Here is a 21245-nt window from a genome sequence, read left to right as displayed (position 1 = left end):
GTGAGAGAGGTGAAGGGAAAAAAAATAGAAATAAAATGCTCAGAAAAGCAAAGTGAAGACACTAATGGAAAACAGACATGCTGTCAGCTTAATAGATATATTTAGAGGTAATAACTGAATCACTGCATGAGCTGCATTATTGACTATTTTTGGGATGTGACACAATGTACTCCTAAAAATAATATAGTGAGGATTTATTAGCACGGATCATCTGTGGAAGTGTGGACAACAACTCACTCTCTCTCACACACACACACACACATATACAAACATATAAGCAGACAAACATAGATAGACACATACAGCTATGTATGCGCAAACACACACAGTTTGAGATCCCCCAAGAGGAGGCTCAAACTGTGCTTCTGATGCAATAGTTAGCAACATCCCTGCAGACCTGGCAAAGCCTTTACCTCGAGGATACACCTTCGTGGGCACCGTCAATCCGACAGAGAATAGTGCAAACCTTGTAAATACAGCAAGCTAATCATCTGCAGCCAAGGGGAAATGGTTTATTTCCTCACCGTTCTGTTTAAGCAAATGTATTCTTCATGCATTTATTCTAAATCGCCGCGAGAGATCCATCAATCCGGTGACTGACGGTTATATTTCAATCACAGTTAGTAAATATTACTGGTAAACACATATGGCAAGAGCCATAAGGAAGAAAGTATAGAGAGAGACAACGGTGCATTTGAGAACTTTCCGTATCAAGTCCATTTTTTTTTTTTTTCATTTTCCTGAAACTTCTCACTTCTGCTTTCGACAAGATCAGCCTCGACCCTTTTAGAGCATGTGGTGAGGCTGTCGAATTCAGAAATAGCCTCCCTGGTCAGTGTACATGTGTGAGAGCAATTGTTCACATTGTGTACCTTTATAGCTACAGTCTTATCTACATCTCAACAGAATAAGGGTTATACCTTTACCCCTCACAGACACACGCAGACAAACACACACACACACACTTCAAACCCCAACCTCTAACAGAATAATAAGGCCCCTGTAACAGAGTCCTTAAGTATGTCTTGGTGTTTGCTGTCCAGTAGTGGTATGTGTGAAGCGTATATATAGCAATTATATAAAATGTTTATTGTATTAAATGGGGCCGTGACTTATTTTATTACAGGATTGCAAGTTCCACCTAAAAAATAAAACTATCAGTGACAGTTTGGGCGATTGTAAAATAAAAATCCCTGGTAAACTGTGCAGGTTTCCACGGCAACTAGAGAAAAGTTAATTAGATTCGGAGAGTCTGGAGGAGCTGGACTAAGAATAAAAGGGGTATTCTGTAATGAGGGGTTAGCTAAGGTGGCTGCTGCTGCTGCAAATTCCTCAAAAGATAGCTGTAATGTACACCTGCCATGGTTTCAGTTTGCAAAGGGACAACTTCAGGACTTTTTCTGTGCCCCTATGCATGTCTGTTCTTGCTTATTTCTTTCGGGGGTTAGACAGGAAATATTCACATGGACTGTTAAACTGTGCAATTATAATCCTATAATCACTTTATGAGAATACCAGACTGCTGAATAAGAAGTAGGTTAATCTAATAGCCAACTGTCATAAGGAGATATTTAGATATTTGAGGTCTGGTTTTGCTTTGAGGTAGGCCATAAAAGCTTTCTAAATATTTATTTGTGCATTTCACACACACACACACACACACATACAAAAAAAAAACATACAAAAAAAAAAAATAGACATTGGGTGCAAGTGTTGCAAGTGGGTCTGCACTGTTTTCACGTCCTTTGTTCAGCCATGGTGTTTTTGTGTTTAGTCGGTGAGCTCTGCCTCTCCTCCCAGGAGCACGTCAAACGCATTGTTTCCGAGGATCCAAGAGAAAAAGTCCATTGTTGCAGCAGAAGTTTTTAATCTGGGGATTTAAAGCACATCACATGCTCGGACTGTGCAGCGGGGCGCTCCAACACAACAAGCAAACTACTGGCAAAAAAAGAAAAAAAAAGAAAAATCCATGCTGGGGAGGAAACTATTCATCCCGAAAGGACTGCTGAAAACATTTTTATAGTCTACTACACACGCTGCAATGCAAGCGCACTTTTGGGGAGTTTAGGATCGCCCGGAGAAGAAAGAGGACACTATTCCGTGGAGAGTAAAAAGATGACGCTCAAGTACAGCCAGCGCTCTCTAATAGTGCTGTCTTTGCTGGGGATTTTATCGGCCATCATGTCTGTTTTATCGGTCATTTTGATTTTCCAGCTCCAGTCTCAACAGACGGCAGTGAAGGAGTCTCCACCTTCCACCTCCTCGCTCATTCCGGCTCCTATCTGGGCCGTCCTGCTGCCCGTGTCCACGGTGCTCTCTGCCCTGTCCCTCACCCTTCATCTAAGCTCTGTGGTTGTGTGTCTCCTCCACAGCTACTTTTCAACAGAGGTCTGCAGAGGAGAGCAGGATACAGAGAGGTATTTAACCTGCATGTAACTCACCTGTCTTTATTTATTTTTTATTTTTTTTATAAACACAACACCTGAACCTACCACAACCCTCTCGGTTTCTTATTGATCCATATTGTTCAGAAACAAAATAGTCCCTGTCAGTTCTGATAGGCTGGGTCACGTTTAAACGCACCTGTGAGCGCCTTACAACTAATTACAATATTAATACGCCATCACGTATGCGGTTAGGTAACATTTAAAGCGAGACTACACAATTCCTAAAAGAAAAAATAACACAATATTTCTCTAAGAAATAAAAAAAAGTTTTATTTATAAGCAATAAAACTCTGATTTAGTTCAATATATTTTGCAGTTTTGCTGCTACAGCCTTACTTGGCCTGGTATGACCAGTAGCTTAAGTGACTAATGTTAACAAACTTTACATGTTGTCCTACTTACTTACTAAACTACATTTAAGCGTTTACTATCATCCTGTTATTGTCTCTTGTGGCTACTGTCAAGCAATAAGCATAAGCATAATTTCACTTCCCAGCCATTAAACTTTACCACATAATGCAAACCAACACCACCACCCTTTAAAAAAAATGGGGCGACCTTTATTTTGAACAGTTGTTGAGGGATGTTAATTCAACTTTAATCTGTTTTTGAGCCTGTAGTTCAGGGTGTTTGTGTTTGTATGCATATTTAAATGAGAAAACCAAAATAATATGATAACTTACAATATTAGACAGAGTAAACACCACCACCAACACCAACAGCCTCAAATAACAGTCCTGAATGGATTAATCCATATCACCTAATGCCAAAAACACAATTATTCTAAAGTTATGATACTGCATTGCATTACATCCTACATATGTTCCTATTTTATGGTCACACAGTCAGTGTATGCTGTTGCTAAAAGTGGCAAATAACATTTAATCAGTTTAGCATGCATGTCTGCCTGAGCCCACACAATCTTTTTTAATTATTCTGTTAACCACAGCGGATCCTGGTGTCCATTTTAAGATTCATTATAAGAAAACGTAGTTTCAGAAGCAGAAAAGGGCCTTCGTTGTTGTGTCAAAGTGCAGAGGCCAGCACTGCAAGTGTTGTTGGTCGACCCCCACCTCTCAACCCCTATGAATCCCATCCAAACAATAGCCTTCCCCTCATTATACACCCAGCACATGGCCTGTCGCTGGCCCTTTCCCACGTCGGTTTACAAATCCAACAGCATGCCACCCAGGACAGAGGGGACATTCCAAGAAAATGTGAATAATAATGAGCTTCTCAAAATATCTGGCATTTAAAACACATCCAAATAATAAAGTTTTTCAGGACTCACAGTTGTTATGCACAAACTTGTCAGGGCAGAAATAAAAAAAAGAAAAGTTTGATTGATTAAAAAAAAAAAAAAAAAAAGGTACACAAGAAACTTGTCAACACAGAAATTATGTTGCATAAAACTCTTCATTTATGCACAGATCAGAAAACTACAATAGCAGTGTTAATGTGTAAACATGTCTGAGGCATTACATTGAACATATGACATTTGTGTTTCACAGAGCAGACTGGTTTCTTTTGGATAGCAGAGCTGTACGACATGTGGCTATTGGACTGTTCTGCCTGGGGGTTTCTGTCTATTTGGCAGGTAAGAGAAAAAAAAATTAAAAATTAAAAATCAGATTTTCTTATTTTGCAAGATTCTGGATTTTCTCTTTAAGAACACGGCTAATCTGGCACAGATATTTAATCCTGAAACAGGTCAGACCAACACCTGTTGTTGCCTTCTAGCACACATTTGAATGTTTTCTTTGTTTATGTGTTAATAATTAGCATGCAGGGTACTTTTTTTTTTAGTCTTTAGTCTTGAACAACAAACTCACAAAAACTTGTGTCCAAAACATTCGCAGTGCAGTGGCAAAACCAGCACGGCTGCTTTCTCTCTGTTCCGTCCAGCCAGTCCAACAGAACAATGCATTCTTTGAGCAGCGTCCATGACTTAAGTGTTTTTAATGCTGAACCTGGCAGCGCTGTGGCGCACTGTTCCACTGAGCGACTTGTACTGAGGGGGTCACTGGAGGCAGCCGCTCCATTGTGATGAGAAGCTGTCACCCCTATGACCCCCCCTTTACTCCCTTCAGCCCCAATCAAGGGGTAGCAGAGCAGGGGAGTGTAGAAGCAATACGGCCATCTCAGGAAGTCACGTCACATCCCAGAGCTGTGCTTTTCTCCCCCTTCCTTTAGCATGCCCGAATCCATAGTCCTTTTCCTGGGGATAAACATAGGACAGCTCAGCCAGCCTTTATATGACGTTTCAATTAAATACAGTTCTGTAAAGCATTCAAGTTGCTGTGGTGTGAAAAATGTAAGGTGAAAATAAAAAATTAAGCAAAAACTAGCAGCAAATAAGGTTTCTGCTCTGCTGGTCACCTAATGTTCCTGTTTATATAATCTCTCTGTTTCTTTTCCTTGGCAGCTATGTCCATTTTTATGCTCTTGATATTTGAGGTGGAGACAGGCATCGCAAGTGCTTGCGTACTCTCCTCTGGGATCTTAATCCTATTGGTCGTGGTGATCCACTCTCTGGTCAAAGCTTCCTGTAGTGCCAAGCACTATCGCGGCGACCACCTCGACACCCTCTACCAGAATGACCACGGGAGCGGCGGCACGCCTCTCTCCCGAGCCTGCGAGCTCAAAATTGGCACGGACAAACCACGGATGCACCGCACCCAGTCTCACCTCCAGCATCCCATCTCCTCCTACCCTCCCTGCAGTAACCCGAGACAGCGAGAACAGTACCAGCAGGAGCAGTACTCTCCTGCTGGAGGTTCCCAGGGCCACTCTAGCGATAAAGACGGCTACAGCAGTGGCGGGAGTTGTCCCCGAATGCACAGGACCCTCTCCACTGAATCTGGTTTACTGCAGACCCAGGCTAAACCCTGGAATGGGGTCAACAATGAGATGAGGAGCGTCCTTGCACGCAAGTCAGGGATTACCGCAAAAGACTCTACTCTTGTGTGACATGAAGGAAGCGGCGCTCGTGGTTAAAGACGCTGATTTGCGGACTGCTAACACATGTGTCATCTCAAACAGATGTAGAACTGTCAATTTGTACCTTTTTACACTCGGCATGTTTATCCTGACTGATTACAGTCAGCATAGGATTGAAAAAAACATACTTTACCTTCATCAACTGATCTCTCTTGTTCACATTTTAAAGCATTTTTAAATTAATTTGAACATATTGAGGACAACCTTTGTAGAATTTGTAGTGTTTTGCATGAATGAACTTGATTCAAATCTCATTTTACACACCAATGTTGCCCAAGGATCAATCTGGCAAATTTCTAGCTTTCATTGTTATAATGTAAATACTTCATTCCGATGTATGTGGTGGCTTTCTGCCAAATATTTGTGCACAATGTGCAGATGCGTTTTGTTAGATATTGTTCAAAATGATTTCGTATCAACTTTAAGTTAATTAATTTGAGAAAGACACATTCAGATTACATGTAGGATGCTTTTTGACACCTAAATAAGGAATTAAAATAATGTTTACAAAACCTGTCACCCTTATATCATTTAAATGCACATTTCATATGATATGAAAACACAGGCCTGAATGTGATTAGTCATGCCCGGAGGGATTACTAACCTTGGACACCTCTGTACAGAGGTCATGAGGAAGTGGATGGGGCATGTGGAGCAGGGACAAGGGGACTGGGAGAGGGGGTCACATCACTTAAGCTTCATGCAGTTGTCAGTGGGAAACAAAAAAATAAATGAATAAATAAATAATAAACAAATAAAACAGAAAACACGAAGCTCCCATTAACTACAAAGAGTTCAGAACAGGCCTGATCAATATTTTGCAGTTAATGGGGGAATCAATTAGTAGAAACTTAAAAAAGGAAAAAGTTGGATTAGCTGATGTCAAAAATATTAACTGATACAAATTATAGGTATGGATTAAATCAAACAAATGGAAACAAAGGTTATACATGAACAAAGGTATGGTGTGGAGCTAAGAATGAATACAAACAGTATAAAACTCCAGACGCTGTGTCACTGATTTACCTCATTGTCCTTTAAAATAAATCAATTATTCAAAGAGATTCAAGAAAATATGAAATTTTTATAGGTGGGCGATATTATATGTTGACATAACAGTTTCCAAATTTGTGTGACAGTCACTATAATGCTAGAAGGATTATATTTTGAGTTGACTGAAAACGAATGGCATGCGTCTAAATTTACATCTTTTGTTGCCTTTTATTGCTTTCTAGACATTAGTCCCAACAAAGCACAGTAAAGAGGCAAACACCAGAACAGTGATGCTCCTGTCTGATGAATAATAAAAGCAACAACAAACAGATTAATCAGTGTCCGATGGCCTTATATTGATATGTTAGTGTATGATTATAATCTCACTGCTGCCTCCTACCTTCTTCCTTGAGAGGTGCTTATCTGTTCCTTCATGCTGATGGCTTGACGGAGGAGGCCGTCAATGTTTTTGAAATACATGCTGCTGTTCGTCATGCTCTTCACTGCACTGCAAAAACAAACAGATCAATAAAGGGGTTAACAGTTATGACAGCAGGATTCTGGAAATATGTACAGTAGGTATTCTGCTTCTTCTCACCTGCATGCATACTCTACAGTGTAGATGGCTCCTTGACTCTGCTCCTCCCAGCTCTGCATGTCTGTCTGTGTGAGAGAAGACAGAACGGGAAGTATTCAGGAGAAAGTATAAATACATTACAGTAGCAGTGTTTAATTAGAGTCCATAACTGAATGGCTGTCCAGAACATCTGAGAGCAAAGCACATATTATATTATCATCAAACACAGAAAGACATGATCTCTACAGCTGATGTTATGCCTTCTGATTTTAAAGTGGATAACTTCAACAAGTACAAATGCTGAACAGATGTCAGAGAGTAGTAATAAAATCCCTTTGATCTATAATTTCTGACAAAAGTTGATACACCTTGGCTAATCCTCACTCCAGTCCTGAGATCAAGTGTATCAACCTTTGTCAGAAATTATGGATCAAAGGGATTTTACAGTGGCGTAATAGGTTTGCTCGCTCCGTATCATGGACTGCATGCATTTGCCATACATTCTGTAATACGGGCGCACTTGATTTAATACACTAGACTATTGTTTTGTTTTCTCAAGATCTCAAATTAATTATCTCGTTATCACGGGAAAACGGATTTTATTCCACCCATTTTCCCGTGATAACGAGTATCACGGGAAAATGGGTGGAATAAAATTTATGTATGTATGGCCTTTTAGGGCTTCCATATGGGAGTTTCTGTAAAGAGAGATTTTTTTCCTACAAATAAAAAGATAATTTTATTTGGTCATAATTTGTCTGTAGCTCATTTTGATTTAAAAAAAATCAATAATCGTGAAAAAATCGTATCGTGAACAAAAAAATCGTGACTCGAATCGAGTGTATCGTTATATCCCTACAGGTGAAGTTAGTGCAACACTACTGTATGAAGTCGTTTTTGAAGTTTGAATTCCCTATAATGTCCTCATTGTTGTGTATATTTATCTCAGGGTAACCTAACAACAACAACAACAACAACAACAACAACAACAACAACAACAACAGCAGCAGCAGCAGCAGCAGCAGCAGGGTGAGTTACCTTGTGTTGCACCAGTTCAGGCAGAGACCTCCTGACGTGCTCCTGCAGCCTGTACAGAGCCACCGACGGCTCGTTAGCCAGCACGTACATGCTCTCCGTGAATTTGTCAGTCACTGCGGTGTCAGAGAGGCACACGTAGATGAACAGGACACAGAGGAAAAAGACACAAAATGGAGGAAACGGTTAACGAAAACACAAGTAGCATACGCGGCTAACTAGCTGCTAACTAGCCTAGCTGCAGGCGTTGCCGGGGCAACAATGAGGTAAGTCATGTGCTGATTAACATGAACGGATGTTTATTACCTCGTCTGACTTTCAGCTGCATCTCCTGGTCCTCCATAATAATAACAAGAGCTGGTTAAAGTAACAACAACAACAACAAAGCAGCTGCAGCAGCTGGAGGGCGGCTCGTGTCAGCTGATTCTCGCCTCTTCCGTATTTTTTTTGTTGTTGTCATGTGCCACACGATAATATTCCGGACAGAAAACACGATTATTGGTGAGAGGAGGAAGAAGAAGAAGAAGAAAAAAAGAAAAAAGCACCAGCTTTCCCTCAAAAAGGTTAAATCAAAACGTGCCTTCAGCTACTTTCGTTTAAAAAGAGTTGATTGATTGAATGGCTCGTCAGCTGAGCGGTGAGTAATGTGTCTCGGTGCACTTGGATGATGGCACAGTTCAAAGACCCGTCGTGTGATTTTTTTTTTTAAATAATTTTACTTTCAGTTTCCCCAAAAGGAAGTTTAGACGCGATTTAGACAGTGAGGCTGGATGTGGTGAGTGCACAATGTAAAACTAATTTATTTTAGCTACTTTTTTTTTTCTTGGTGTCAGTATCACGTTATTTACTAGTTTGATGTCTTGTTTGTTTGTTTTTGTTGTTTTTTTTTATATTGCAGTCATCATGGAAGCAGGAGGTGATGAAGAGTTTGCAGATGGCCAAAATATTCAGTCATCTAACGCTGATGTTTGTCCCTCCGAGCCCAGAGATGAGAGGTCCAATGGTACCTGTGCTTCTTATGTTTTCTTGACATCATGCATCTTTTTTTTTTTGTTTTTGTTTTTCTGTGTGTGGCTATCTCGTTGTGGTTCATCTGATTTTGGCCTGTGTCTCCAGAGAACATGGATGTGGATGAAGAGGGTTTGTTTAAACACTCCACCACTCTGACCAACAAGCAGCGTGGGAATGAGGTTACAGTACGCCCGGCAACATTAGACTGTAAGTACATGGTGTGTCAGACACTATTGTGATATTTCTTTTATTGTCTTTAAACATATGAGGTTATTAAAACTTTTTTTTTTGTTTCCATCAGCTCTGTCCATACACCAGCTGGCAGCTCAAGGCGATGTCACACAAGTGGCTGCTCACCTGTGTAAAGGTGAGGAATCTGGATGTCAGAGCCGGACACAAAACAATACAACGCGAATTGTACACAACTCCTCCTGACGAGCTGTGACCTGTTTTTTTTATTTTTTTATTTTGCAGACAGCTCTTTGCTCAGCAGACAGGATGAACGGGGCTTCACACCTCTCATGTGGGCAGCGGCGTTTGGAGAGAAAGCAGTGGTGGATTATCTCTTGGAGAAGGTTAGAAATAAGCTGGCTGCTATCCGGAAAGACTCTGCTATTAAGACAAAGTGTACCGTCTCACAGATGTTTGTGGGATTTTTTTTTTTGTTTGTTTTTAGGGTGCAGACCCCAATGCAATCGCGAGGGAGCGAGAAAGTGCCTTGACGCTGGCCAGCTCTGGAGGTTATGTGGACATTGTTGAGTCTCTTCTCAGACACGGAGTAGACATTAACACTTATGACTGGGTATATAATGACTATCATCACCAATTTAGAATATTTATTAGTTACGGAAAGGCGTTGCAATATAACTAACATGACATTTTTGAACATTTTTGGTATTTTACCAGAACGGTGGGACTCCTCTTCTTTATGCTGTGCGAGGGAACCACATCAAATGTGTAGAGGCACTCTTAGGTACATTGTATTTCTATAATGTAAAGTTATTATAAATTCTAGTGAATTCTGTTTTATTAATTGTCATTTCTGCACTCTCTTGCAGCGAACGGGGCAGACATGACCATTGAGTCTGACTCTGGCTACAGTCCAATGGCCTTAGCTGTTGCCCTCGGACACAAAAAGAGTATGTATTGTCTTTTTCTACCTGATAAATGTTTTCTTTTTATAAACAGGCGATTGTAAAAAGTGTTTTTTCTGAATTAACATTTTAATTTCTTTTGTTTTCTAGTTCAGAAAGTGTTGGAGGGCCATATTCTGAAACTCTACAAGCCGCCAACATGACACTAGTTGAAATGAACAAATGGATGAGACAGTCGGACACTGTGGATCTCAGATCTACAACCAGCCATCACTGGCGTTGAGATGACACAATAACAAGTCAATGTAACAGACCAGTACAGAGACACTTACACCGATCAAACAGCATTCGTTATTTTACAAACTGTTTATTCCATTTGGATACATAGCTTTGTGTGCATTAGAGACTGTAAACAAGTTTTAATAAAAATGTATTTTTATACTGTGTGTTCAGCTGGAATGGCGCTTTAACTCAAAAGGCACAAAATAAGTACAGAGAGCATGATAATAAATCCATTAAATCTGCAATTATAACTTAGATCCGGACTTCATGTCAAGCCTTCTGGGTTTGAGTGAGAAGGGGTAAGATGGCCTGACAGATCCTTGAAACCGTCCATACCAAAAAAGGCCACATTTAGATCGGTTCATGAGGTGGCAGCACAGATGACATGTTTCCCAAGTGCCACCACACCATCCTGCATCCTATACTTGACTCGGGGGGTCATTTCCTCTCTCATGAGAGGATTTTAAAAACCGGTCAGGAGGCTTTTTCCCCCAGGACGTCCAAGGAATAAACAATAATTCTTCCAAAAAAGTCAGCACTATTCTCAAACATTATTTTTACTTTGTCCACTGCAGGGGCCTCCTGTATGGGAAAGCTGTGGGTGTGGAGTTAAGAACAAGATAAGCGAGCTAATGAAAAGCATGGCCAGGAAAATATTGTCTGATACTTATTATGAACCATCTAGATCACCAACAGGAAACACACTGTGTTCCTGGAGTGACAGGTACAGCTGAGCCGCTTCAGCCAAATTCTTCTGTAGATTTTAACTTTATAAATTAAAGCAGAATTCCTTTATTATTATTTAACTATCTGTTAGAAAAAATCAGCTGAGATAAAACCAATATTTATCTCAGTGGTTCGGCTTAAATATAATTTATTTCACACATCGTTAGTTGTAATTAGAGTTGTCAAGCAATCAAATAAAAATCAAAATAGTTTACAGCTTAAATTGATTGCATATATCACTATTTGTCACTGGTAGACTAACTCAGTTTGCATCTGAATAAGTCTACTCTTATCTTTTTTAAATGTACATTTTCCATTCACTGGGCCTAATCTAATTAATTCATTTAATGAATTTAGACAGTGGTAAATAATATAAGATATTTATTTAATTCTTTCTTCCACATTTTGCGTTGAAATAAATAAATACTTCACAGGGATGGTCTATGGAGCACTATTGACCCTGTTATCAATCATTTGCTGCAGTAACACTGAAGGATATCTGAAGAGAGTTGTCGTCTTCTGGATATAAATGGCTGATCACCGTAAAGTCCCCACCTTTTGGGCAACCTGCGGAACGGACAAACATAAAACACACTTAATATCTTGTTTGCAATGGGAAGCACCAAAATGTTGAAGCTGGTGGATGATCACATGAGGATGATGGTTACAGTTGGAAAATGCAGCCTCTGGGTTTTACCTTCTAATCTGCATGTTTTTGCAGAGAAGCCTCCCTGGAACTGGACCTTTAACTCTGACACCTTGACAGACTGGGGGAACTCCAGAAACACCCACTGATATTCACCCTGTCAAAGACATTTATAATCATCCACTGTGACATTAACAGTATCACACCCGAGTGTCAGTGGGAAGTTTTACTTTCTCAGAGAGACTCATGCATGCTTCTATAACTATAATCAAATCAAAAAATCTGATACACAAGTGCTGACTAAGACCAAAAGGAACACACACATATTGCCTATTTTAAACTCTTTACACTGGTTATCTCTATTGTATTGATTAAGAAAATATTTTATTAGTTTATAAAAGTACTACATGACCTTGCACCAGACTACTTCTCACGAATACTTTTGGTTTATGAACGAGGAAGGCCGCTCAGGTTCTCCTTTTTGCTGTTCTCCAAAGCAGAACAGAAACATTTGGTGATGCTGCTCTCCAACTAAAAACACGTCTATTCTGACTGGCTTTTAGGTAGTATTATACTTATTATCAGTTTTTTTATTTGATCTTTTTAAAATCAATATTTTACTACTTTAGTATAATAAATTGATTTGTACAGGGTGTGATAATTTTACTACTATTACTTGTACTATCTTTTATGATTTTAACTTGACTACTATTATCTTTTCTTTTTGTATTATTCAGTTAACTTTTGGTTGTCTTGCTGTGTATTAGTCTCTTTTTCTATGTCAAAGCACTTTGCATCTTATCTGTTTGAAAGATGTTATATAAATAAATATGTTTAATAAGTTTAACGATTGATTGATTTGAGTATATTTGTTGTTGTTGTTGTTTTTAATCTCCTCCATGCCACATATGAATTGCAGTAGCTCAGTCCATAGAGACTTGGCTTGGAAACTGGAGGGTGGCTGATTCAAAAGGGCGCTGCTCTGGGTGGCTGTCCATCACTCCTCCATCTCTCTCCACATTTGCATGTGAACCATGTGTACATGATCATGTGTGTGTGTATTTCGGGTTAAAATATATGTAAAACTGAGTGAAAAAAGAATTTACCTTCAAGGGAATAATACAAGTATCTCTTCTTCTTCTTTATGATAAAGTCATGATGAGGTGATGTCCTTACAAGGCATGATCATTTCGAGGCAGCATTTAGAGATTTTTAGAAAAATGTTAAATAGGAATTTGAAATGTTGTTTCACTTGGAATTCAAAGACTTCAAAGACACTGTTTCTGATTTGTGCTTGCTGGCAGTGCTTGAAAAACACTACTTTATCTCATGTGTCCCAGGGCCGCGTCCTAGCTATGGGCAATTGTGGGCGGCCGCCCAGGGCGCTGCACGTGCCCCTGAATCTTTCTACTTACTTTTTTTTTTACTTTTATGTTAAAAAGTCCATCGTGAAATAACCAAAACAATGTCAATGTAAGAAAACCTTAACACTTTCTGCCATCTGTTTAAAAAAACTATGAGATTAAAACTTTCATTCTTTTTTAATTTTCATATGCGGTATGATTATTGCAACAGCATCTACAATCTACATATTATATCCAGGAGTCTCAGAATTTTAAACCCCAACCCTAATAAGCGTCCCAGTGTTACTTCGCTTTTACTTTTTAATATAATTTAAAATAAATCAAATTCTGACATATGTGTCCACAGGCCGGTGTAGCTCAAAAAAAACGACTCGTTCAACCCCACCCGAATGGCCTATATGTGTGTGATTTTTCCAAGACATCATTTTCCATACAACCAATTTAGAGTCACCTAATCCCCCCCAAAATTGCATGTCTTTTGACTGTGGTCGAAGTACCTGGAGAGAAGGTGTAGGGAAAATCCACACAGAAAGACCCAGCCGCGGTTCGAACCGCAACCTTTTTGCTGTGAAGCGGACAGTGCTAACCCACAGCACCACCATTTGCTGCACCACCATTTACTTGCCAACCTAATTCTGTGGTTCTCTGATTGGGAAAATTTACTTTTACATGTATGTATTTATGAGTACATACTGCTAAAAATTTTAGGGTTCTCATATGTTGATATTTTTCTTCTTTCCTTCACTAACAGCGATTTTAACAGGAACACCTTTAACATTCACATTTTAATGTATTTAATGACTTAAAACTACATTTAGTCGGATGTCTCCACCCCCTGTTGCGTTAACAGGATCGTGAATTCTTTTGTAAATCATTTTTTCCCCTAAATATCCAGACACAGTGTAAGTGACTCTCGATCATTATTGAACCACAGCGGTGCTTGTAATTGGGCTCTGAATATTTCGGGAACATGTCTTTTACTTCAGGGCATGGGACTGAGCGCTGTGCTTTGCAGTTTCCACAGTATGATCATCTTATTCCATTTCCAATAGTTGGCTAACCCTAGGAAAAACTTCTGTTTCTATCGCTAACGCCAGCACACCTGTTTGCAGCTTGTTAGAGGTGTTATTATGCCCTGACACTGAAAACAGAACCGTTCCTATTTTAATCTGCACACACTTGATGCCGGGCTTCAAAACGATTTCTTTTACCAATGGACTGATAATTCCTGTTCTTATTGCTCAGAGTTGGTTGAACTATTTTTACAGAGTTTTTCTCTGTAACAATGTATTTTGGCAAATGAGTCATGCAAAATAAAAATTGTAAAGAAGATATTGAATAGTCCTCTCAGCACTGCCCTGTTTAATCAAGCTTTTGTATGTAGAAATGTGGGGACGCCTTTCATTGATATTGATATCCAATCATGAAACCTGTACTTAGTGATTTTTAAGCACTTGAACGCAACAACGTAAACACCACAGTGCCAGTAAACTATCGAGTAATTTTGTTGTGTACCATGTTTAGTTTGTTAAATGTTCTTATTTCAGATTCAGCAAACACTGGAGTCCAATTACATTCCATTCATCATGTTTTATTTAATTTTTTATGCACATTCTTTAGCTTTGTTTTAGTCTGCACCTTACTCTTAGTTCAATATCTTGTTCTTTAGCTTCTGTATGTTTCACCGTTGCTTGCTATATGTCGTCTGATGTTATACGGTAGTATTATGTATCACTGGCTTATGCCTCTGGAAACCAAGGGTGACGATTGAAAGATTGAATCAGTAGTGAGCCGTAAAATCAAAACAAAGCGTGAAAGAACTAAAACCACTTTGTAGTTGCTGAACAAACAGGTTCTAAACAGGTGAGTCCATAATTATACGAATGTGATTCTTTTTATAATTCCTCTCTTTATGGAGCTTTATGTGGGTGGATGGCTTTGTTTTGCACTGTGGACACCCCAACCAAACCAGCATTATTTCTCCAGTTATGGAGTAGGCGAGTGAGTTACTGCTTTTATATATGCAGCCTTCACTTTTTTATTCTGTTGTGTTGCGCTTGAGTCTGTTTCTCTGTGTGGTTTTTACTCACTCACTTTCTCGCTCAACTCCACACAGGTTTTCATTTTCATCCTTTCGCCTTTTCTCTTCTGTTCCATCCACGGTGTAACAAAAACGAAAATGTAGACAGAAAATGGGTGGTAATCAGAAAAAGTGCATCAGGTTCGGTTGCCTGAGACAGTGTTGTTACTGTGCATCCGCCACTATAGAGGACTGTTAGGAGCCTGATTCAGCTTCTCATAGTGGTACACGTGATTATCATAATTCCTCTGAGAGCAGCATGTGATAAAAGTTAAAGAATCTGTTACGTACAGGTTTTCTGCTTCATCTGACACCAAGTATTTAGGAGATCCAATACATTTGCCCCACAGCAGCTTTCAAGAACCGGTGACATGAAACACACAACAACAGTAAATTGTGTTGAGTGATCTCCGACGATGGTTCTGCACACCTCTCCTTATTGAGAGAACAGGGAGGAGGAGGGGAGGAGGAGGAGCTTCTGCGGAGAGGGGAGGAGGAGGAGGAGGAAAAAACGGAGGTGGGAGGGTCCTGTGAAGTGTGCTCTGATGCCTGGCTGCTTGTGTTCACAAGGTGTGTTGCTGTGAATAAAGTGAGACCAAAGAGATTAGAGGAATGGGAGTGGGGTCATGTATGCGGCTGGGCTAACCCCTGGAATACAGAGCGGAGGATTACTTCTCCTCCTCGTCTAGACACGCTCGAGCTGAAGAGGGGTGAAATGAAACGATGTGCACCACTAAAAGAACAAAGAATGTGTCTATCTGTATCTGGGAAGCACTTACATAGTCTTAAATGCCACTGCGTGTAATTATTCTAAGAAAACACAGAATGTTACATCTCTGCTAATCCATCGAATTTATCTTCCATTGTTTTCTAGTCTCAAGCTATAAACCTGAAACATTCATTTCAGCCAAATCTCCTCAACCATGAGATCCCCTGCCCGTTTCTTCAGACCAAATCCCCATGACCTCCTATAAAATGATACGCTCTAGCTTCTCTTACCATCTGCGGTCATCCGCTGGTCGTCCACTAGCTGCTCCGGTCATTACTACCGGCCCTTTATTTGCTCGGCTATTCAGATGGCCCGGGGCATGCCGTTGGGTAGTGAGCCTGCAAACTGAGGAGGGGTTGAGCGAGCCATGTCCTGTGGGCTTCCAGCCACATCAGAGCAAGCAGGATTTTGATGCTGGAGCATGACCGTGGAAAGCAGCCACCACTTCATTAAAATCCCGGCATTGCTATGCTGCAGTAGGTGGAGATACAAAGCTGGGGAAACAAGGAATTGCAGTTCCTTACCTGCTGTGTTCAGCTATTTAATTATACTGTAGTGGTGGCCCTACATCTGCAGTGTAGCCTACTGGGTTTCAGGGCCGTATTATGTTGGACATATGTTGCTTGAATAATTAAAACCAATATTGTTTTTATGTTTTAAAAAACTGTGGTTACCTTTGCTTGTTCACCTTGATTGCTATATTAAAAGAATTTACCAGTGTATTCTCTTGATACTTCTGCCAGCCAAGAGTGTCCAAACACTTGGACACAATGCCAACGTAATCGCAGAGGTCCATTATCCTCCGTCATCCCTCGTCTTTCAGTAATTTAAGGCTGTGAAAAGTCTGCGTGTCCACCTTTACGCTGCCAGGAAGTACACACAAACAAAAACACCCAACCAACTCCCCTGTGTCCACACAAAACAGAGCTGCAGGCAACGAGTCAAATATGCTGCTCCCCTTCGTTGCGAGTGAATAAATACAAGTGATCGTGTTTTGTAAGAAGGCAGCGGCGCATATTGCGCAACATGCTCTGCTTTTTTTAATTGAATTTAATTAGAGAAACCTCGCCCTGAAAACCTGGAGCGAAAATTTCCGACACAGGGCTGAGCGAGGAGTTCTGCCCGGAAAACGGCACCATGACTCAAGATCCTGTGTTATTGCCAGCAGTGGACCGATGTGGCCTCACCGTTTCTGCCCATCTGTCTGCTTTATTATTGTTAATTAGTTGAAACCCCAAAGAACGGCCAACTGTTGTCTTCCCTAACGCTAAATGATTTACGACGACTAAGCGGTCATTGTGTCATCCTAATTTCTACGACATACTCTACCCAATTTGCCGAAGGATTTCAGGCAGCTGAGCTTGTTAAATCATTAATACAAGCTAAATGAACCACCCTAGTCCCAATAAAACAAATGCGATAAAAAACTCTAAAAACAACAAATTATCCTTCAGAAGTTTCAGCCTTCTTTTCTTCTTTTTCTCTTCAGCCTTGACGTACACCACCAGGGGACTAGCCTACTAATTTACCCCCAGCTGACTATCCATTGCCCCAGGAAAGTTTTAGGTTTTCAGGCAGACTTCTCTTAATCAAACTAAACTACAAAAAGTTCAATAAAGTACAGGTCAGTGCAGTTAGTTTGTCCTGTGGGACCAAAAGGGTGACCAGCTCGATGTGCCTGTAGTGCTGCCCACCCAAATGCTGTGTCCCTACACTGACAGCCGCATGAGCATTAATCACCCAACTCATTAAGACAATTGTGCACAATGTTTGGCCAGAGCTCATAAACTCTGGAATAGACCCATAGTGCGGACTGTTTTACCTCCTGAAGCATCTGTTATTGCCTACTGGTACATTCCGCCCGAACATACAGCCCATTTCTATATGACACAGGCTTTCGTCTGTTTGTCCATAATTCTGTCTTCATAATCTAAATTAAAGTTTCTCATCCAGAAATCTTTCAAAAATTGGGTCCATTCCCCTAAACTAAACCTTCTACGCTATTAGAAGGGCCACTTAATGGTATGTAAATCGAATAATTTACCTTCAACATTATTAGAACTAAAAAAAAAGAAAATCTTACTTTTCAGTAACACTGTGATTGTACTGAAATTGCAAACAAGGCGCGATACAGGAAGGAAATTGATTTTAAAATTGATTCACTTCTTGTCGAAAAGCACAACACTTGTTATGCTGATAAAATAATGTGCAAAAATATATTGTCAGAGTAACCTCTAGTCGTTGCTAAGACTAGTAGAGGAGTCAACTGAGATGCTCCAAGGGTCCACTTGCATGGCCAGGAACTTTCTAAGAGCAATCATCCAGGCACAGTGGACGTACCTTTTATTGAAAACATATAGTCACATGAAGCCATTGCAAAAGCATTTCTGCTCATCACCGGACAGTTTATGTTCTCCAAGCTGCATTTTAAAGGGGACATTATGTGCAACGCAATCGCCTTGATCACTCCGTGGGACGGAATGTAAGGAGATGGGACAACAACGTTTTTGCCCTGATTATATTAACAATAATATCCTTCTGCTCATTTGCGTAGAGTTCTTTGTAGAGTGAGCAAATGCCACTGGGGGACCACTGCTACAAAGGCTTCTAGTATCAACCCAGCCTCCAATGCAGGACAATCTGTGTTTTAGTTGACAGAACAAAAACCACTATTAAAGAAGCATTAATATCCCTCATTCTAGACTCCAAAGCGTTGATTGTAAAGATACTTACACGAGGTACAACCTGCCAAGGTTATAGTGTGCAATTCATTACAGTTCCTGCTCATCGGCAAATAATAAACAACAGGTGAAAAGAGACTTAAAAGGCCAGCTGGGGTTAAGCCCAAAGTTAGTTTGCTAACCTCTAATCTGCCTCTTCGGACATAACCCAGATCACGAAACATGAGTGTATGACACAAACTCAAATGAGCAAATCACGCAAGGCCGTAATAGTGGTGATAGAAGGTGACACCGATGGCCGAGGGAACATGAAGTTACGCCGTTATGAGGACAGAGGTGAGATAATCCTGTACCAAGTCAGTCTACATCGCCAACTTCGAAAGGCCAGAATTTTTCAGTAGTGCACTCCCCAAGTCCATCCATGAGACGTTAGAGCGGAGATTCCGACAAAAGCTGTCTGTCGCCTCCCTTCCCCTGCCATACATACCTTTCCCAGCCTAAAAAACCTTACTTTTTACAAGGGACGCGCTCAATCAACCCTGCAGTCTGCTCCATCATACGCCCGCCTGTACTATTGCCTGACTCATAATTGGTTTCAAGTTCCTTCCTCCATTTTGACCCTCCATCTTTTACTCCCCCTCTACCTCCCTTTATCTCTCCTCAATCCATCTCAAAAATGGTTTGGACATTTTGTGAAATACACTTTCTTTCCAAGAGTTAGATGAGGAAGATCAATACCACTCTATGTCCGGTCCATTAAAATATAAAGCTAACACCGCCAGGAGTCAGCTTACCACTAAAGTTTCGCAACTCTTCATTTCATTTTTACTTGTATAAAAACAGAGCGTATTTAAAACATAAAGTTGTGTTTTACTCAAACGTTATTCGCATCGGACTATTTCTTCCTGGAGTGCAAAACGGTAAGGACACAAAGAGAGGGCCCATGTGAGGTTGTATAGTACCCTGCTCTGCAGCCCACCTTGGCATTATTACGCAGCTCACATTGGTAAATGCAAACATGAGGACCTTTTACTGAGCAGCGACATTTTATGGCTCCCCATGCCAGCTCATCATTCACCCATGTGAGCGCCACATGGCTCTGTTGGCCAGGTGGGTGTCCCAAAATGCTTACAGGCCAAAATTGAGACCTGGCAAACTAATTGTTGAGCCAGCGTTTTTCTGATTAACACCTCTACACAAAGGACTTCCAATGATATACCTTTCACGGTTATTCACAGATATGGGGACAGTACAATATTACTGCAGCTTTTAAATCAACAATTCATGCTCAGTCTTAAACCTTTTGACAGCCCGGTATTAAAAACCTGATGCTGTTTACGAACCAACATTCGTAATGCCAGGGTGTGTGTGTGTGAGGAGAGAGGAGAGTGTGGTCTGTTGTAGAAGAGGTAAGAGGGTGTGTGTCCAAAAACCCTACCAATCCAGTCACTCTCCCCCAGACCCCTACGCAATTTTCACGGAGCTGGGGGGTTTTTTCATCAGGTTTTGTATTTCAGACCTATTGATTATCTGCAGTGAAGGGGCACTGTGACAAACCCTCAGCAGGAGTTCTCCATCTGCAATAAGCCATGTGCCAATACAAGCTCTCACACACACACAACACCACAACCCACTGCACTGCTTCTTTCTGCGCAGAAAAGTATACTTGCACTAAAAACAGTTAAAACTCGTCCTTGTGTTGGATATTTTAGGGGACACAACAAAAAACACATTCAGTTTATTTTTAACAACGTTGTACATTTTAAAGCTGTCTCTCTTCTTTTTTTTGTTATTCTTCCTTCATTTGAAGGTTACAATCGGTTAGTGATCGATTTCGCCTTTAGTGAGGCCCAGTGTCTTGTCGTACTCTCCTAATCGATCTTATCCCCTGACCTTTTCTTTCACTTAGACAAAAGGGAGACATGCAGGTAAAAAAAACACAAAGAGAGACAGCACACAAGCCCGACCCCCGGCCAGACTGCTGGGCACCACAAGATCAGAGAAGAGTTTAATGTTAACTGCCTCTAATTCAGGGGGTCTTTCACCCAGGCGTCCGTGACCCTAGGAGGGTCCTGTTAGCCCAGTCTCGGGGCCTAGAGCATAACAAGAAGTAGGTGTCTCAAATCTTCCCCCGAGTCCCAAGTAGGCCACTTACACAAGTTTAGGTACAAACAAAAAAAAAAAGGTTTATTACAAAAGTCAAAATCTCAAAAAACTATAAACTAAGGAATCCCATCTTCAGGTGGGACCCAGGCCAAAACAACAACCCAAACACATTATCTGTAAATTAATCACTTCTCTCAGAAAAAATCAAAACCACAATAACGTACCTTCCTAACACTAACAAAAACAGGAGAAAACCCGATCAAACAAAATGGCAGTCCCCCTGTACTCTTCAACAAAAGCTACTTCTAAGGTCATACGGAAACAGTTTTACAAAAGGCCATGTGGCGATAGTTGGGAGAGGAGGAGGATGAAGAAGTGCGTGTCCACCTGGCAGCCCCATCTTGGCTCCTTAAATCTTAGGGGCCTTCAGGTAC

The 21245-nt window shown here is 40.6% G+C and overlaps 4 protein-coding genes across 8 annotated transcripts in view; 2 read left to right on the top strand and 2 right to left on the bottom strand.

The window, feature by feature from the left end:
* Positions 1-1714: 1714 nt before the first annotated feature.
* On the top strand, positions 1715-6045 carry tmem221 (transmembrane protein 221). The gene is made up of 3 exons (XM_027290239.1): positions 1715-2432; positions 3911-4044; positions 4873-6045. Exons 1-3 carry the CDS (start codon positions 2116-2118, stop codon positions 5415-5417), a joined length of 996 nt encoding a protein of 331 aa, XP_027146040.1. The 5' UTR covers positions 1715-2115; the 3' UTR covers positions 5418-6045.
* On the bottom strand, positions 4532-8500 carry borcs8 (BLOC-1 related complex subunit 8). 3 transcript variants are annotated; one of them, XM_027290417.1, is made up of 6 exons: positions 8359-8500; positions 8056-8168; positions 7039-7103; positions 6841-6948; positions 6052-6143; positions 4532-4665 (listed from the first exon to the last, which is right to left on the bottom strand). In XM_027290417.1, the coding sequence occupies exons 1-5, from the start codon at positions 8393-8395 to the stop codon at positions 6074-6076; spliced, it is 393 nt and encodes a 130-aa protein (XP_027146218.1). In that variant the 5' UTR covers positions 8396-8500; the 3' UTR covers positions 4532-4665; positions 6052-6073. The 3 variants fall into 3 exon arrangements, with proteins under 3 accessions (XP_027146218.1, XP_027146219.1, XP_027146220.1); XM_027290418.1 differs by lacking the exon at positions 4532-4665 and having other exon boundaries at positions 6052-6157; XM_027290419.1 differs by lacking the exons at positions 4532-4665; positions 6052-6143 and having other exon boundaries at positions 6837-6948.
* rfxank (regulatory factor X-associated ankyrin-containing protein) lies at positions 8178-10596 on the top strand. 3 transcript variants are annotated; one of them, XM_027290415.1, is made up of 10 exons: positions 8178-8318; positions 8778-8827; positions 8951-9055; positions 9169-9270; positions 9365-9430; positions 9538-9638; positions 9740-9865; positions 9970-10036; positions 10122-10202; positions 10308-10596. In XM_027290415.1, exons 1-10 carry the CDS (start codon positions 8314-8316, stop codon positions 10358-10360), a joined length of 756 nt encoding a protein of 251 aa, XP_027146216.1. In that variant the 5' UTR covers positions 8178-8313; the 3' UTR covers positions 10361-10596. The 3 variants fall into 3 exon arrangements, with proteins under 3 accessions (XP_027146216.1, XP_010728918.1, XP_027146217.1); XM_010730616.3 differs by lacking the exon at positions 8178-8318 and adding an exon at positions 8546-8689; XM_027290416.1 differs by lacking the exon at positions 8178-8318 and adding an exon at positions 8546-8689 and having other exon boundaries at positions 8778-8840.
* Positions 10509-21245, bottom strand: part of nr2c2ap (nuclear receptor 2C2-associated protein) — a 24557-nt gene continuing 13820 nt past the window's right edge. The window contains exons 3-5 of the mRNA XM_019270829.2: positions 11863-11968; positions 11665-11732; positions 10509-11036 (exon numbers count right to left, since the gene is read on the bottom strand). Of these exons, the coding sequence (XP_019126374.1) occupies positions 10914-11036; positions 11665-11732; positions 11863-11968 (297 nt within the window). The 3' untranslated portion in view covers positions 10509-10913. The remainder of the gene's footprint in view (positions 11037-11664; positions 11733-11862; positions 11969-21245) is intronic.

Source organism: Larimichthys crocea, chromosome XVII (assembly GCF_000972845.2).
Source record: "Larimichthys crocea isolate SSNF chromosome XVII, L_crocea_2.0, whole genome shotgun sequence".
Lineage (NCBI taxonomy): Eukaryota > Metazoa > Chordata > Actinopteri > Sciaenidae > Larimichthys > Larimichthys crocea.
Note: the sequence above shows the minus strand (reverse complement) of the source record. Positions and strands in the feature narration are given on the sequence as shown.